Source organism: Oncorhynchus kisutch, linkage group LG15 (genome assembly GCF_002021735.2).
Source record: "Oncorhynchus kisutch isolate 150728-3 linkage group LG15, Okis_V2, whole genome shotgun sequence".
NCBI lineage: Eukaryota > Metazoa > Chordata > Actinopteri > Salmoniformes > Salmonidae > Oncorhynchus > Oncorhynchus kisutch.
Window position 1 is genome coordinate 30,709,385 of NC_034188.2, and position 15,592 is coordinate 30,724,976.

Sequence of the window (15,592 nt, forward strand, 5' to 3'; positions counted from 1 at the left end):
AGATTTAGATTCAGACATGTCCACTAAGTGGCTTATTATGAGTCAGAGACAGACAGACAGGTAGAAACATACATACATACATACATACAGACAGACAGACAGACAGACACAGACAGACAGACACAGACAGACAGACAGACAGACAGACAGACAGACAGACAGACAGACAGACAGACAGACAGACAGACAGACAGACAGACAGACAGACAGACAGACAGACAGACAGACAGACAGACAGACAGACAGACAGACAGACAGACACATACAGACATACACAGACAGACAGACAGACAGACACAGACAGACAGACAGACAGACACAGACAGACATACAGACAGACAGACAGGCAGACAGGCAGGCAGGCAGGCAGGCAGGCAGGCAGGCAGGCAGGCAGGCAGGCAGGCAGGCAGGCAGACAGACACGTGGCTTGTATGCCTCACACACCTTTAAGTCTTTACTGAAGACTCATCTCTTCAGTGGGTCATATGATTGAGTGTAGTCTGGCCCAGGAGTGGGAAGGTGAACGGAAAGGCTCTGGAGCAACGAACCGCCCTTGCTGTCTCTGCCTGGCCGGTTCCCCTCTTTCCACTGGGATTCTCTGCCTCTAACCCTATTACAGGGGCTGATATAACAAACTGACCCTAGCCCCAGGAGGGGTCAGGAGACACTGTGGCCCCATCCGAGGACACCCCCGGACAGGGCCAAACAGGAAGGATATGACCCTCCCTGTCCTTGGGTGTCCTCGGATGGGGCCACAGTGTCTCCTGACCCCTCCTGTCTCAGCCTCCAGTATTTATGCTGCAGTAGTTTATGTGTCGGGGGGCTAGGGTCAGTTTGTTATATCTGGAGTACTTCTCCTGTCCTATTCGGTGTCCTGTGTGAATCTAAGTGTGCATTCTCTAATTCTCTCCTTCTCTCTTTCTTTCTCTCTCTCGGAGGACCTGAGCCCTAGGACCATGCCCCAGGACTACCTGACATGATGACTCCTTGCTGTCCCCAGTCCACCTGGCCGTGCTGCTGCTCCAGTTTCAACTGTTCTGCCTTATTATTATTCGACCATGCTGGTCATTTATGAACATTTGAACATCTTGGCCATGTTCTGTTAAAATCTCCACCCGGCACAGCCAGAAGAGGACTGGCCACCCCACATATGCTCTCTCTAATTCTCTTTCTTTCTCTCTCTCGGAGGACCTGAGCCCTAGGACCATGCCCCAGGACTACCTGACATGATGACTCCTTGCTGTCCCCAGTCCACCTGGCCGTGCTGCTGCTCCAGTTTCAACTGTTCTGCTTTATTATTATTCGACCATGCTGGTCATTTATGAACATTTGAACATCTTGGCCATGTTCTGTTAAAATCTCCACCCGGCACAGCCAGAAGAGGACTGGCCACCCCACATAGCCTGGTTCCTCTCTAGGTTTCTTCCTAGGTTTTGGCCTTTCTAGGGAGTTTTTCCTAGCCACCGTGCTTCTACACCTGCATTGCTTGCTGTTTGGGGTTTTAGGCTGGGTTTCTGTACAGCACTTTGAGATATCAGCTGATGTACGAAGGGCTATATAAATATAAATACATTTGACATACACACACTGAGGGAGAGAGCATAGCCAGTTGTGTAGTGGCGTATCCTTCTGTACTGACTCATAGTGCAAGCCAAGGCACCACAGAAAATACAAGCCCAAAATGGACCCAGACAGGATAACATGCACACAGAGGTGTAGACTGACAAAGGACAAGACCTTTGTCTGGGAGTAAGACAAGGAAGACAAACTAGAACAGCCCGCTACCAAAATCCTGCGGTCTCTCCTTCACCGCAGCCAACGTGAGAAAAACATTTAAACGTGTTAACCCTCGCAAGGCTGCCGGCCCAGACAGCATCCCTAGCCGCGTCCTCAGAGCATGCACAGACCAGCTGGATGGTGTGTTTATGGACATAATCAATCAATCCCTATCCCAATCTGCTGTTCCCATATGCTTCAAGATGGCCACCATTGTTCCTGTTCCCAAGAAAGCTAAGGTAACTGAGCTAAACGACTAGTGCCCCGTAGCACTCACTTCCGTCATCATGAAGTGCTTTGAGAGACTTGTCAAGGATCATATCACCTCCACCCTACCTGACACCCTAGACCCACTCCAATTTGCTTACCGCCCCAATAGGTCCACAGACAACACAATTGCCATCACACTGCACACTGCCCTAACCCATCTGGACAAGAGGAATACCTATGTGAGAATGCTATTCATCGACTACAGCTCAGCATTTAACACCATAGTACCCTCCAAACTCGTCATTAAGCCCGAGACCCTGGGTCTCGACCCCGCCCTGTGCAACTGGGTCCTGGACTTTCTGACAGGCCGCCCCCAGGTGGTGAGGGTAGGAAACAACATCTCCACCCCGCTGATCCTCAACACTGGTGCCCCACAAGGTTGCGTTCTCAGCCCTCTCCTGTACTCCCGGTTCACCCATGACTGCATGGCCATGCATGCCGGGGCGGCAGGGTAGGCTAGTGGTTAGAGCATTGGACTAGTAACCGGAAGGTTGCAAGTTCAAACCCCCGAGCTGACAAGGTACAAATCTGTCGTTCTGCCCCTGAACAGGCAGTTAACCCACTGTTTCTAGGCCGTCATTGAAAATAAGAATTTGTTCTTAACTGATTTGCCTGGTTAAATAAAGGTAAAATAAATAAATAAATAAAAAAATGCCTCCAACTCAGTCATCAAGTTTGCAAACGACACTACAGTGCTTGATTACCAACAACAACGAGATGGCCTACAGGGAGGAGGTGAGGGCCCTCGGAGTGTGGTGTCAGAAAAACAACCTCACACTCAACGTCAAAAAAACAAAGGAGATGATCATGGACTTCAGGGAACAGCCCCCTATCCACATCAACGGGACAGTAGTGGAGAAGGTGGAATGTTCCTGGGCATACACATCATGGACAAACTGAAATGGTCCACCCACACAGACAGGGTGGTGAAGAAGGCACAACAGCTTCTCTTCAACCTGCGGAGGCTGAAGAAATTTGGCTTGTCACCAAAAACACTCACAAACTTTTATAGATGCACAATCGAGAGCATCCGGTCGGGCTGTATCACCGCTTCCCACAACCGCAAAGCTCTCCAGAGGGTGGTGCAGTTTGTACAACGCATCATCGGGGGCAAACTACCTGCCCTCCAAGACACCCACACCACCCGATGTCACAGGAAGGCCAAAACGATCATCAATGACAACAACCACCTGAGCCACTGCCTGTTCACCCCGCTATCATCCAGAAGGCGAGGTCAGTACAGGTGCATCAAAGCTGGGGCCGAGAGACTGAAAAACAGCTTCTATCTCAAGGCCACCAGACTGTTAAACAGCCATCACTAACATTGAGTGGCTGCTGCCAACATACTGACTCAACTCTAGCCACTTTAATAATTAAAAATTGGATGTAATAAATGTATCACTAGTCCCTTTAAACAATGCCACTTTATATAATGTTTACATACCCTACATTACTCATCTCATATGTATATACTGTACTCTATACCATCTACTGCATCTTGCCTAAGCCGTTCGGCCATCGCTCATCCATGTATTTATATGTACATATTCTTATTCATTCCTTACACTTGTGTGTATAAGGTAGTTGTTGTGAAATTGTTAGATTGCTTGTTAGATATTACTGCATGGTCAGAACTAGAAGCACAAGCATTTCGCTACACTCGCGTTAACATCTGCTAACCATGTGTATGTGACCAATACAATTTGATTTGATTTGATTTGATCACATTCCCTTTAATCCAACCAAACAGCCCCATTCCTTACACCCACCTATTCAACAACAAGTTAATCAGGATTTAATCCTTTTAAGTCACCTTCTCTGCTTATTTGTAACCCTGTTGTAGCCCAAAAAACTCAGCCAGCTAATGAATTAATAGGATATGGCCTAAAAGTAGCTTCTTTTAACGGCAGGGGAAGCCAAGGGGAGGGTGGCGAGGTTGAGAGGTCGAGGTATAAAGGTGGATGACGGAAGGTGGTAGATGCTAAAACTCGCTACACAGGCACAGAGTGACGGATTACAGGGACAGCAACACCAGACAACATACACAGTCAAGACACTGAGGTGAGTACAACGCAAGACCGGCGGACCCTGCTTTACATCAACAGCATAGCCTAGTGGGGAACGATGACATCATGCGTGGGGGATCATATTGTGCATGACATCTTATCTTGTCAACATCTCAGAAAACTGCATCTAATTTATATCTTAAGTGATAACTATCACGCTGACTCTAGGAATGACTGATTAGGAGATGGATGGACGAGCCATGTAGCCTTTACTGCAAGGCTGAAAATGGGTAACAGTGTGAGCAAGCTTGTCTTCCAGCCCTGCTCAGGTTAGGGATGCACTGGAACAATGACCTACACTCACTGAGGCTGCCCAGGGCTGGACTTGCCCACCTTGCTTTGTTGTCATGGAATGGGAAGGAACATTTGTCTTAACCTTTCATTGCAGATATCATTTATCAAGGGTCTTTAAAACTGATACTAGGCACAGAGTATGATCAAAAAACTGTTGTAGAACATGGTGGATTTGACCAACTTCTTTGAATGTACAGGACATGTGATGTGTCCATTTTGAAATATATTAATATGTCACCTGTATTGACAATGGCAGCCTCGGTCAGAAATAGACAGTGCAGAGAGTTATCTCGGACAGAGCTCATTTTAAGCATATTTACATTGCAGTAGCCAATTTCATTTAGGCATTAGCTAAATCTGGTTGCAAATAAGAGTAGGAACAAACTACTCACTGTACACAGACGTCAATTCAAGGTCTATTTTGATTTACATTTGGTTGAGTTGTCAACTAAACGTGAATTCAATGTGAAATCAACAACAAATGTCAACGTGCCATTTGATTTGGGTTAAAAGTATGAAAAATATGAAATTCCCTTATCTATTTGTTGTAAATCCGATCAGTTTTCCACATTGATTTAAGATGATCCCCAAAAATGTTTTATGTTGAAATGATGTGGGAACAACATTGATTCAAGCAGTTTTTGCCCAGGGGGTAATTTGTCTTTGATTTGATCTGTCTAATTACCAGCGTAGCTATTCAGATTAAGGGACCAATGCATCATGTTTATCTCCCACTGATTAGTTACACTGGTTTAGACTAATCAAATCAAATACTAATTTGTTTATTTCTGCTGAAATTGTCCAGCTTCCACCATATAACTAATTTGCAACCAGGGAGGACTCTTATTTAGTTTGGAAGAGTGTTACTTGTTATTGTATCCTAATACATTTCATTAAACTGTATTTTCTACCTCTACAGACAACCTCATCCAATTAATCACAGACATGGCAAAGTGAGTATCTTTTAAATTCACCAATCACCTACCAAAAATGACTAATTTCTACAGATATATAGAGGTAGAGTTTATTTTCAGAACATACTAAACCATAGACTGTGGCACAGAACAGAGAGATTATGATTATGAATATCTATTAGGGCAGCAGGTAGACAAGCGGTTAAGAGCGAGTAACCCAAACGTCACTGGTTTGAATCCCAGAGCTGACTAGGTGAAAAATCTGTCGATGTGCCCTTGAGCAAAGCACTTAACCCTAATTGCTCCTGTAAGTCGCTCTGGATAAGAGAGTCTGCCAAATGACTAAAATGTCAATGTAATTACTTTGCTACCTTTAGCACATTGCCTGTGTCATGTAAGGATGTGTGACACTTCTAAGGTTAAGAGGATCCAGAAAGAACCTGACGGATCATCTATGGATTAGATCCGGAATAGAGCAGTTGAGAATTAACAGCAAACACGAGCAAAGATGTGAGCAAATAGGCAAATAGCGATGCGTGCTATACTGATTGATAAACTGATATAAGGGATTAGGCGAGGTAAGAAGGATATTAGGAATATTGAACTGATAGGATTATATTATGAGATACCATATGAAAAAACATTTGTGAGAAAATGTTTATGCTATGCAAGTCATTGTGGAGTCACCCTCGGCAGTGTCTCTGTTGTGACCAGATCAAAGCATAGGTCAGGTTCCCCTTCAGACAGACCTGTGGTTGCCTCATTGTTACGTGAAGATAGCTGGCTGTACCAGTCATGCCAGTGGCTCTCATGCCACCCTGGGTACTAATCGATCCAGAGCCTCAGTGGGAGGAGGGAGGGATGGAGGGAGGGGGAGTAGAGGCCTCATCTTTTAATTCAACTGGAACTGACAGCAGGCCAGTTAGGGTAGGTCACTAAGCAACGTACTGGGATGGCTCTGTAAGGATAGCAATCACAAAAAGTGCAGTGAGTTTTAAGACTGTAAAGACCCACTGCCACTAGGGACGATAACTAACTAATACCACTAAGTGGAATTAGACGGAGGGCATGTGGGACCAGGCTATGGAAGATTCTAATGATGACAGGGTTTAGGTTAAGACAACATGTGTCCTACAATGAATGGAGGACACAATTAATAGTTATATTGCATGATACAGATTTGTTGAATCCAATCTAGTGTCTAAACTTCATATCACCCTCTCTCTGTAGGATCTACAAGAAGACCAGCGGCAACGGATCGGTAAGGACCCCCTCTAACATCATAGCTGTGAGACACACTGGTCGACGCCTGCTCTGACGCACTTATCGCATACCAGAGCAGGAATCCATAGGCTTCCTCTAACCGAGCCAACTTACAAACGACACTGCGATTCCTCAGGCTCCATCAAGATAACTGAGATTAGGCCTATCTATAGTGTTGATTACAGACAGGAAGTAACGTCTCTCTATCCCTTTCTCCTTTTCCCAGATTGCTCTCTACCTGGGGAAGAGAGACTTCGTGGACCATGTGGAGACTGTTGATATCGTCGGTGTGTTATAAAGTTATCTCTGAATATCTTTGCACTTTACTAATCTAGGACTAGTGTATCTGTGTGTGTGTGTGTGTGTGTGTGTGTGTGTGTGTGTGTGTGTGTGTGTGTGTGTGTGTGTGTGTGTGTGTGTGTGTGTGTGTGTGTGTGTGTGTGTGTGTGTGTGTGTGTTTTTTTCATACATATATCTTCTCTTGCAGATGGTGTGATCAAGGTTGACCCCGCTGAACTTGAAGGCAGGAAAGGTAACATTTAGTTGATTTCACTGTATCTATTGAACCAGGAAAGATGCATGAAGTCAAATTCAGCCCATCGAGGTTCAGTCTTGATATCAAAGATCTATCTCTAATCTCGTTGCAGTATGGGTGTATCTAGCATGCTCCTTCCGTTATGGTAGTGACGACCTGGACCTGATCGGGATGAACTACAGAAAAGACATCTGGATACAGAGGCAGCAGATCTACCCTGCTGTTGGCACCAAACCAGCCAACACCCCCATGCAGGAGGCCCTCCTGAAGAAATGTGAGGACCAAGGCCATGCCTTCACTTTCAATGTGAGTTTCACTGTGTGTTTCCTTCTGTCTCATCCTTCACACGGCATCACATAAAAAAGATATTATGTCTGTGCATAGCTCACTGTTCAGCCACACAACGTGTCATCTCGGTCCGCACTCTTAGCTGATGTTGCAAACCACATCAAAGACTTCTGTCACAATGGACATTCCCATTAATGGCCCAGTGCAGTCCAAAACTTGATTTTCCTGTGTTTTATATAGATTTTATATATACACTGTGAAGTTGGAATAATACTGTGAAATTGGTAAAATTATGATAATGCCCTTTCAGTGTAAGACTGCCTGAAATTTCAGCATGTTTTGGTGGGAGGGAGTTTTGGCCTGCCTGGTGACATCAGCAGTAAATTAAATAAGTGAAGTAAATTAGTTAATAGACCAATAACAAAGACAGTCCATACCTCTTTGCCAAGAACAGATAGTTTTCAGTTTTCCCCTCCCTACTCAGACCACTCCCAGACAAGATTAGCAAGATTCTTGCTTGAGAAATTGCTATTTGCTAATACCATTTTAATTGAAAACAATCACAGTAATGTTCTAAATTGTTACCCAGAAATTATATGATATTGAGATAAAAACGGCTACATTGGACCTTTGAAGGAAATGGACATCCTAGCCTGTTGGTTTGTATCTATCCACACCTGATCACTTCTTACTTCCTGTCCGTTTCAGATTGATACCAACCTACCATGCTCAGTCGGCCTTCAGCCTGCACCAGAAGATGTCGGCAAGGTACGTTTTTCTCCTCTCGCTCTCTCTCTAATCTTCTCTCTATTTCTTCTTTTTCACTCTCTCGATTTTATCATTTCATCAAAGACAAATCACTCCTTTGTTTCCTACCTCTGCAGGCTTGTGGTGTCGACTATGAGGTGAAAGCCTACATCGCCAATGAGGCAGACGACCCTGAAGAGAAAATTAACAAGAAGTGCGTATCAGTGGAATTCCACTACTGTGCATACCATTTGCTGTTGCCAGTAATCAGATGAGTGTGTGTTCTGATGGTTTTCTCCCTCTCTTCCTCTCTCCTGTCAGGGACACTTGCCGTCTGATCATTCGTAAGATCCAGTTTGCCCCAGGAACAATACCTGCTGGACCCCAGGCTGACATCAGCAAGAACTTCATGATGTCTGACAAGCTAGTCCACCTGGAGGCCTCTATAGAGAAGGAGGTAGGCCTGTAGCCCTTCCATTGATTAGACTTGTATCCTGTCAGCCTAGGAGAACATTGATTACTGTGCTGGTTTTCTGTTGATGGATCATTCTGTATGATACCTGTTCATTTGAACATGTTTGCTTTCCTTTGGTGACTTTCAGCTCTATTTCCATGGAGACCCAATCCCTGTAAAAGTCAAAATCAACAATGAAACCGCAAAAGTGGTGAAGAAAATAAAAATAACAAGTGAGTCAATGTAAAAGTGGTTTTCTGTTCTGATTGGCTTCGTTGGTAGAGCATGGCGCTCGCAACAACAGGATTCCGGGTTTGATTCACGGGGCAACCCATACGTAAAATGTATGCACAGATGACTGTAAGTCGCTTTGGAGAAAAATGTCTGCAAATATATATATTATTCTCTGTCATGATTGCGTGTGTGTTTCAACTCTTGTTTCTGACCAACACACATCTTTCTGACCAGTTGACCAGACAACAGAGGTGCTGCTTTACCAAGCAGACAAATATACCAAGACTGTTCTGAATGAGGAATTTGCGTAAGTCAAGAACACATTCATTCCATTTCTAGTGTAATGTAGAATTACTAAACCATGTGTCTATAAACCCAATACTGAGTCAAACAATAAAGTGTATTTTGATTCTCACTGTTGGTGAATCCCAATGTCCTGTTTGTGTGGTCGTCCTGCGCAGGGAGGAAGTAAAAGGAGAATCCACCCTGGAGAAGACGTTCACGGTGATCCCTCTTCTGTCCAACAACAAAGAGAAGCGTGGTCTGGCCGTGGACGGCAGACTAAAGGATGAAGATACCAACCTGGCTTCTACCACACTGTGAGTCAGTGAGTTACCCAAGACATACACTACTGTTCAAAAGTTTGGGGTCACTTAGAAATGTCTTTGCTTTTGAAAGAAAAGCTCAACTGGTGTTTTGCGGGTACTTTTTAATGAAGCTACCAGTTGAGGAATTGTGAGGCATCTGTTTCTCAAACTATACACTATAATGTACTTGTCCTCTTGCTCAGTTGTGCACCGGGGCCTCTCACCCCTCTTTCTATTCTGGTTAGCCAGTTTGCTCTGTTCTGTGAAGGGAGTAGTACACAGCGTTGTACAAGATCTTCAGTTTCTTGGCAATTTCTCGCATGGAATAGCCTTCATTTCTCAGAACAAGAATAGACTGACGAGTTTCAGAAGAAGGTTCTTTGTTTCTGGTCATTTTGAGCCTGTAATCGAACACACAAATGCTGATGCTCCAGATACTCAACTAAAGAAGGCCAGTTTTATTGCTTATTTAATCAGAACAACAGTTTTCAGCTGTGCTAACATAATTGCTAAAGTGTTTACTAATGATCAATTAGCCTTTTAAAATGACAATCTTGGATTAGCTAACACAACGTGGCATTGGAACACAAGAGTGATGGTTGCTGATAATGGGCCTCTGTACGCCTATGTAGATATTCCATTTAAAAAATCTGCTGTTTCCAGCTACAATAGTCATTTACAACCTTAACAATGTCTACACTGTATGTCTGATCAACTTGATGTTGTTTTATTGGACAAAAAATATTTTTCTTTCAAAAACAAGGACATTTCTCAGTGACCCCAAACTTTTGAACGGTGGTGTATCTCCACCACACCCCGCTCTCCTTCTGTAGATGATGATTAAAAAAACTTTTCTGTATCATCATCTATTGTCAATAAGCCTGAGGTAACCCATCCCTGTTCTGTCCTCCCCTCTCCTAGCATTCGTCCTGGCATGGATAAAGGAATGCAGGGAATCTTAGTTGCTTACAAAATCAAGGTGAACCTCTTGGTCTCCAGCGGAGGCCTCTTGGGAGGCCTAACAGCCAGGTAAGAACAGGAGATGATATATGACATGTGCACTTTATTACATGACAAACACAGAGTACCCATAGGAAACACAGCAGCGTTGCAGTACTTTACACAAACCGGCGTGCCTGGCACCCTACTACCATACCCTGTTCAAAGGCACTTGAATTTTTTGTCTTGCCCATTCACCCTCTGAATGGCACACATACACATTTCTCAATCATATCTCAATGCTTAAAAATCCTTCTTTAACCTGTCTCTTCCCCATCATCTACATTGATTGAAGTGGATTTAACAAGTGTCATCAATAAGAGATTATAATTTTCACCTGGTCAGTCTATGTCATGGAAAGAGCAGGTGTTCTTAATGTTTTGTCACTTGGTGTACATGAATGTCAGCATGGTTTTGTTGGAGAAACATGATTATGTTGCCCACTGATAATGTACATTTTGTTTCGCCACAGTGATGTCGGAGTAGAATTACCTTTGGTATTGATGTCTCCCAAACCTGCAGATGTGTAAGTATGACTCTACCACCTGGTTTATCAGTGTGAAATGGGGGATTCATACGTGATGATATTCTGGCATGCGTGACAATTTCAGTTTTCCATTGAGTCTATAGTTTCTAATTGTTTCCATAAGTATGTTGATCTTATGTGTGTTTGTGCATTTATGAACTGCAGCCCAGTGGAATAAATGCCTCTGTGGTGCAGGTGAGGTCACTCTCAATGTCACGTGCTTTCGGCCCGATATTCACTTCTTCAAGGGATACAAAAACATGATTATTTGGTAATAGTGGGAAAGGGTTGAAATAGTTGCAGTTAAAGAAACCTTTTCCATTGTTGCTCATTGGATATACTGTCAAGGTATAGAAATAGCTCTTACAGAAGTGCACAATGTCAACACAATGTATCCTCTTGATATGCTTGTGTATTGTGCTACTGAACGATCATACACTTGGATACATATGCCAATTAGGATGATATAGAGATACCACTGTCATGGCCGCGGGAAGATGTTTTGGATTGGGTAATAATAGTTAATAAATATTTTATTTTTATTTAAGCAGGCAAGTCAGTTAAGAACAAATTCTTATTTTACAATGACAGACAACCCCGGCTAATTGCGCACCACCCTATTGGACTCCCGATCACGGCCAGTTGTGATACAGTCCAGGATCGAACCATGTTCTGTAGTGTCACCTCTAGCACTGAGATGCAGTGCCTTAGAATGCTGCGCCACTCGGGAGGAGGTGCTGAAGCACCCTCAACACCCCTACTTCCCACGGCTATGACTGCTGTAGTACAATGCACAAGATATCATGGTTTGATAGTGGACTCAAAAAGAGAGAAAAACTATTGAACAGAACAACCACATATTCAAGCAATTCCTTGTCAGATAGCTGATGTGATGTTGTGTTTGTCCATGTCTCCCCCTCTAGAACGGATATCAAATTTGAGTAGATTCCCCAACAGAAGATGCAGAAGGACGATCAGTAAGAGCAACAGGAACAGACTCGCTGAAAGGACAACTGACACCAAAGAAACTAAGCACCAATAACATATAGCAGAGACCCAAGAGGATCACAACAACAATATTGCTTTCTCTCTTGCTTAGACCCTTCATCAACATTACACCTACTGATGAGGGCACACTGGGATGGCATCATATAGCAGATAGATGAGGGCTCTGAGTCCCCTTGAACGAAACACAATTAATTACTAGCCACTATAGGTCCAAAAGTCATTTCAATAGTTTAAATTGTTTTGCTTTTTAAAGTGAACTCTACAATAAAGAGTATATAACAGCTATTTATTTTTTTGCACACATGATGGTATCTCAAAAGGAACTGTACCAGCATATGAAAGTTATATGAACAGGTGGGGAGCAGTGGGTGGGGGAGAAGGCTGTGGGGGAACCCTGATTGTGGCACTCTACATTTCAGCCATTTAGCAAAAACTCCTATCCAGAGCAACTTAGTGAAATCATCCATTTTCATATTGGTCCCTCATGGGAATCGAACCCTCAACCCTAGCATAGCAAGTGCCATGCTCTACCAGCTGAGCTACACAGGATCATGTTGTATTCAACAGCAAAAAAATAAAAAGATGTTCACCTCCTACTTTCTGTGTCAAATCTTTAGTGTATCTCCTCACTGTCTTCTGTTAGTTCACCGCTTCTTTCCTCTGATTACGATAAGCAATTCCCCACAGCCATCAAAGCCATTCCAAACACATGACAATCTGCAACCAACAAAGTATGTCGGGCCAATTGCATGTCTTTCAATGCACTAAACTCTTGCAGGAGTGATTACTGGGGTAGCGGTGAATGTACCCAGTGTTTGTGATGCTCGTTGTTTGGTGAGACGCAGACAGGGTGGCACGAGTGGTGAAACAAATTAGTCATTGTCTGTCCTTTTAAGTTTTGATGTTGAGTCTTTGCTTGACAAAGTGATGTTAGGATATGGAAGTAATCCCATACAAGCATTTGTGCAGAAAACATTACGTGGTTACAGGTGTCAAGCTTATGGGCATGTGGCAGCAGTGTGTAGGAGGGAGGTTCCTAGGTGTGAGAAATGTGCAGAAGGGCATGAGACAAAGGAATGTGTAGCATGGGTGAAAGTAGTGGTATGTGTTAATTGTAGTGCTGGCCATGGGGCTGGGGATCAGAAATGTCCAGTGTGAGAGAGGCAGATTGAGGTTTCCAGGGTTAGAGTAGTGCAGATGTTGTCGTATGCTGAGGCATTGAAGGATGTAGAGGAAGATTGGTCTAGGGGAGGAATCCTGAGAGGAGTGGTGTGAGTAATAGATCTGTACCAATACTGAGGGCCAACAAGTGATATAGATTTTGTGACTGTAGATGGTTGGATAGATGGTTAGATGATAGGGGATTTGTTGATTTTCATAAATATTTTTTTTAAGCAAAGTACAAGGTACAATACTCCAGTCTAGTAGGTGGCGGTAATGCAAAGTTTATCAGATGCCAACCGCCGCGTTAAACCTTATCAAATAAGAAGACATTGGGCTGCATTTTGAACTCATAAAAGACACACACTCCTCCACTTACACTTGCCTTATGCCCTTGGGGGAATCCCCGCGGCTATTTGTTTTGTTGGTCCAATTTTTATTTTATTTTAATTATTTTGTTATATATTTTGTTATTTTTAAGCAGGTAGGCTAGTTGAGAACAAGTTCTCATTGGCAACTGCGACCTGGCCAAGATAAAGCAAAGCAGTTTGACACATGCAACAAGACAGAGTTACACATGGAATAAACAAACATAAACTTGTCCATCAATAATAGAGTAGGACAATCTATATACAGCATGTGCAAATGAGGTAGGATAAGAGAGGTAAAGGCAATAAATAGGCCATGGTGATGAAGTAATTACAATATAGCAATTAAGCACTGGAATGGTAGGGTGTGTAGAAGATGAATGTGCAAGTAGAGATACTGGGGTGCAAAGGAGCAAGATAAATAAATAAATACAGTATGGGGATGAGGTAGATTGTATGGGCTATTTACAGATGAGCTATGTACAGGTGCAGTGATTTGTGAGCTGCTCTGACAGCTGGTGCTTAAAGATTTTTGCAGTTCGTTCCAGTCATTGGCAGCAGAGAACAGGAAGGAGAGGCGGGCCAAAAGAAGAATTGGATTTGGGGGTGAGCAGTGAGATATACCTTCTGGAGCGCGTGCTACAGGTGGGTGCTGCTATGGTGACCAGTGAGCTGAGATAAGGCGGGGCTTTACCTAGCACAGACTTGTAGATGACCTGGAGCCAGCGGGTTTGGTGACGAGTATGAAGCGAGGGCCAGCCAACGAGAGCATACAGGTCTTGTTGGCTCGTGGGTAGTATTTGGGGCTTTGTTGACAAAACAGATGGCACTGTGATAGACTGCATCCAATAGAGTGTAGAGTAGAGTGTTGGAGGCCATTTTGTAAATAACATCGCCGAAGTCGAGGATCGGTAGGATGGTTAGTTTTACACAGGTATGTTTGGCAGCATGAGTGAAGGATGCTTTGTTGCGAAATAGGAAGCCAATTCTAGATTTAATTTTGGATTGGAGAAGTTTAATATGAGTCTGGAAGGAGAGTTTACAGTCTAACCTAGGTATTTGTAGTTGTCCACATATTTTAAGTCAGAATCGTCCAGAGTAGTGATGCTGGACAGGTGGGCAGGTGCGGGCAGCAAACGGTTGAAGAGCATGCATTTAGTTTTATTAGCATTTAAAAGCAGTTGGAGGCCACAGAAGGAGTGTTGTATGGCATTGAAGCTTGTTTGGAGGTTTGTTAACACAGTGTCCAAAGAAGGGCCAGAGGTATACAGAATGATGTCGTCTGCGTAGAGGTGGATCAAAGAATCACCAGCAGCGAGAGCAACATCATTGCTGTATACAGAGAAGAGAGTCAGCCCGAGAATTGAACCCTGTGGCACCCCCATAGACTGCCAGAGGTCCGGTCAACAGGCCCTCCGATTTGACACACTGAACTCTATCGGAGAAGTAGTTGGTGAACCAAAGCGAGGCAATCATTTGAGAAACCAAGGCTGTTGAGTCTGCCAATAAGAATGTTGTGATTGACAAGAGTCGAAAGCATTAGCCAGGTCGATGAATACGGCTGCATAGTAATGTCTCTTATCGATGGCGGTTTTGATATAATTTAGGACCTTGAGCGTGGCTGAGGTGTACCTATGACATGCTCTGAAACAAGATTGCATAGCGGAGAAGGTACGCTGAGATTCAAAATGATCTGTTTGTTAACTTGGCTTTCAAAGACCCTAGAAAGGCAGGGTAGAATAGATATAGGTTTGTAGCAGTTTGGGTCTAGAGTGTCACCCCCTTTGAAGAGGTAATAGGGGTTGCAACAATTTCGGCAGATCATTTTACAAAGAGAGGGTCCAGATTGTCTACCCGCTAAGAAAAGTCAGCCAAAACTTAAAACCAATGTTAATATGGAGAAGTCAACATACAAGTGTAAGTAAAAATGAATGTAAAATTGTGCTACTAATGCACATGACGACTCAAACACGTATCATAAAAGTTATTATGTTTTTGTTTGGTTAGCTTTTGAAAACATTAACTTGAGCACATATCTTTTCCTGATATCACACTTATACATCGTCATTTTCCATTTACCTGATATAGTAGGTTGGCTAACA

General features: G+C 43.6%; 1 protein-coding gene across 2 annotated transcripts; it reads left to right on the top strand.

Annotated features, from left to right (window-relative positions):
• Positions 1-3,964: 3,964 nt before the first annotated feature.
• LOC109905962 (arrestin-C-like) lies at positions 3,965-12,558 on the top strand. 2 transcript variants are annotated; one of them, XM_031790083.1, is made up of 16 exons: positions 3,965-4,107; positions 5,326-5,359; positions 6,551-6,581; positions 6,810-6,870; positions 7,071-7,115; positions 7,231-7,424; positions 8,115-8,174; positions 8,291-8,367; positions 8,475-8,610; positions 8,756-8,840; positions 9,076-9,148; positions 9,303-9,440; positions 10,350-10,457; positions 10,900-10,953; positions 11,119-11,148; positions 11,877-12,558. In XM_031790083.1, exons 2-15 carry the CDS (start codon positions 5,352-5,354, stop codon positions 11,129-11,131), a joined length of 1,083 nt encoding a protein of 360 aa, XP_031645943.1. In that variant the 5' UTR covers positions 3,965-4,107; positions 5,326-5,351; the 3' UTR covers positions 11,132-11,148; positions 11,877-12,558. The 2 variants fall into 2 exon arrangements, with proteins under 2 accessions (XP_031645943.1, XP_020359192.1); XM_020503603.2 differs by lacking the exon at positions 11,119-11,148 and having other exon boundaries at positions 3,992-4,107; positions 11,877-12,557.
• The last annotated feature ends 3,034 nt before the right edge of the window (positions 12,559-15,592 follow it).

Coding starts and splice junctions, on each gene's coding strand:
- LOC109905962 (XM_020503603.2), top strand. Junction 7,425..8,114: donor GCCATGCCTTCACTTTCAAT/GTGAGTTTCACT, acceptor TGTCCGTTTCAG/ATTGATACCAACCTACCATG. Junction 8,368..8,474: donor GAAGAGAAAATTAACAAGAA/GTGCGTATCAGT, acceptor CTCTCCTGTCAG/GGACACTTGCCGTCTGATCA.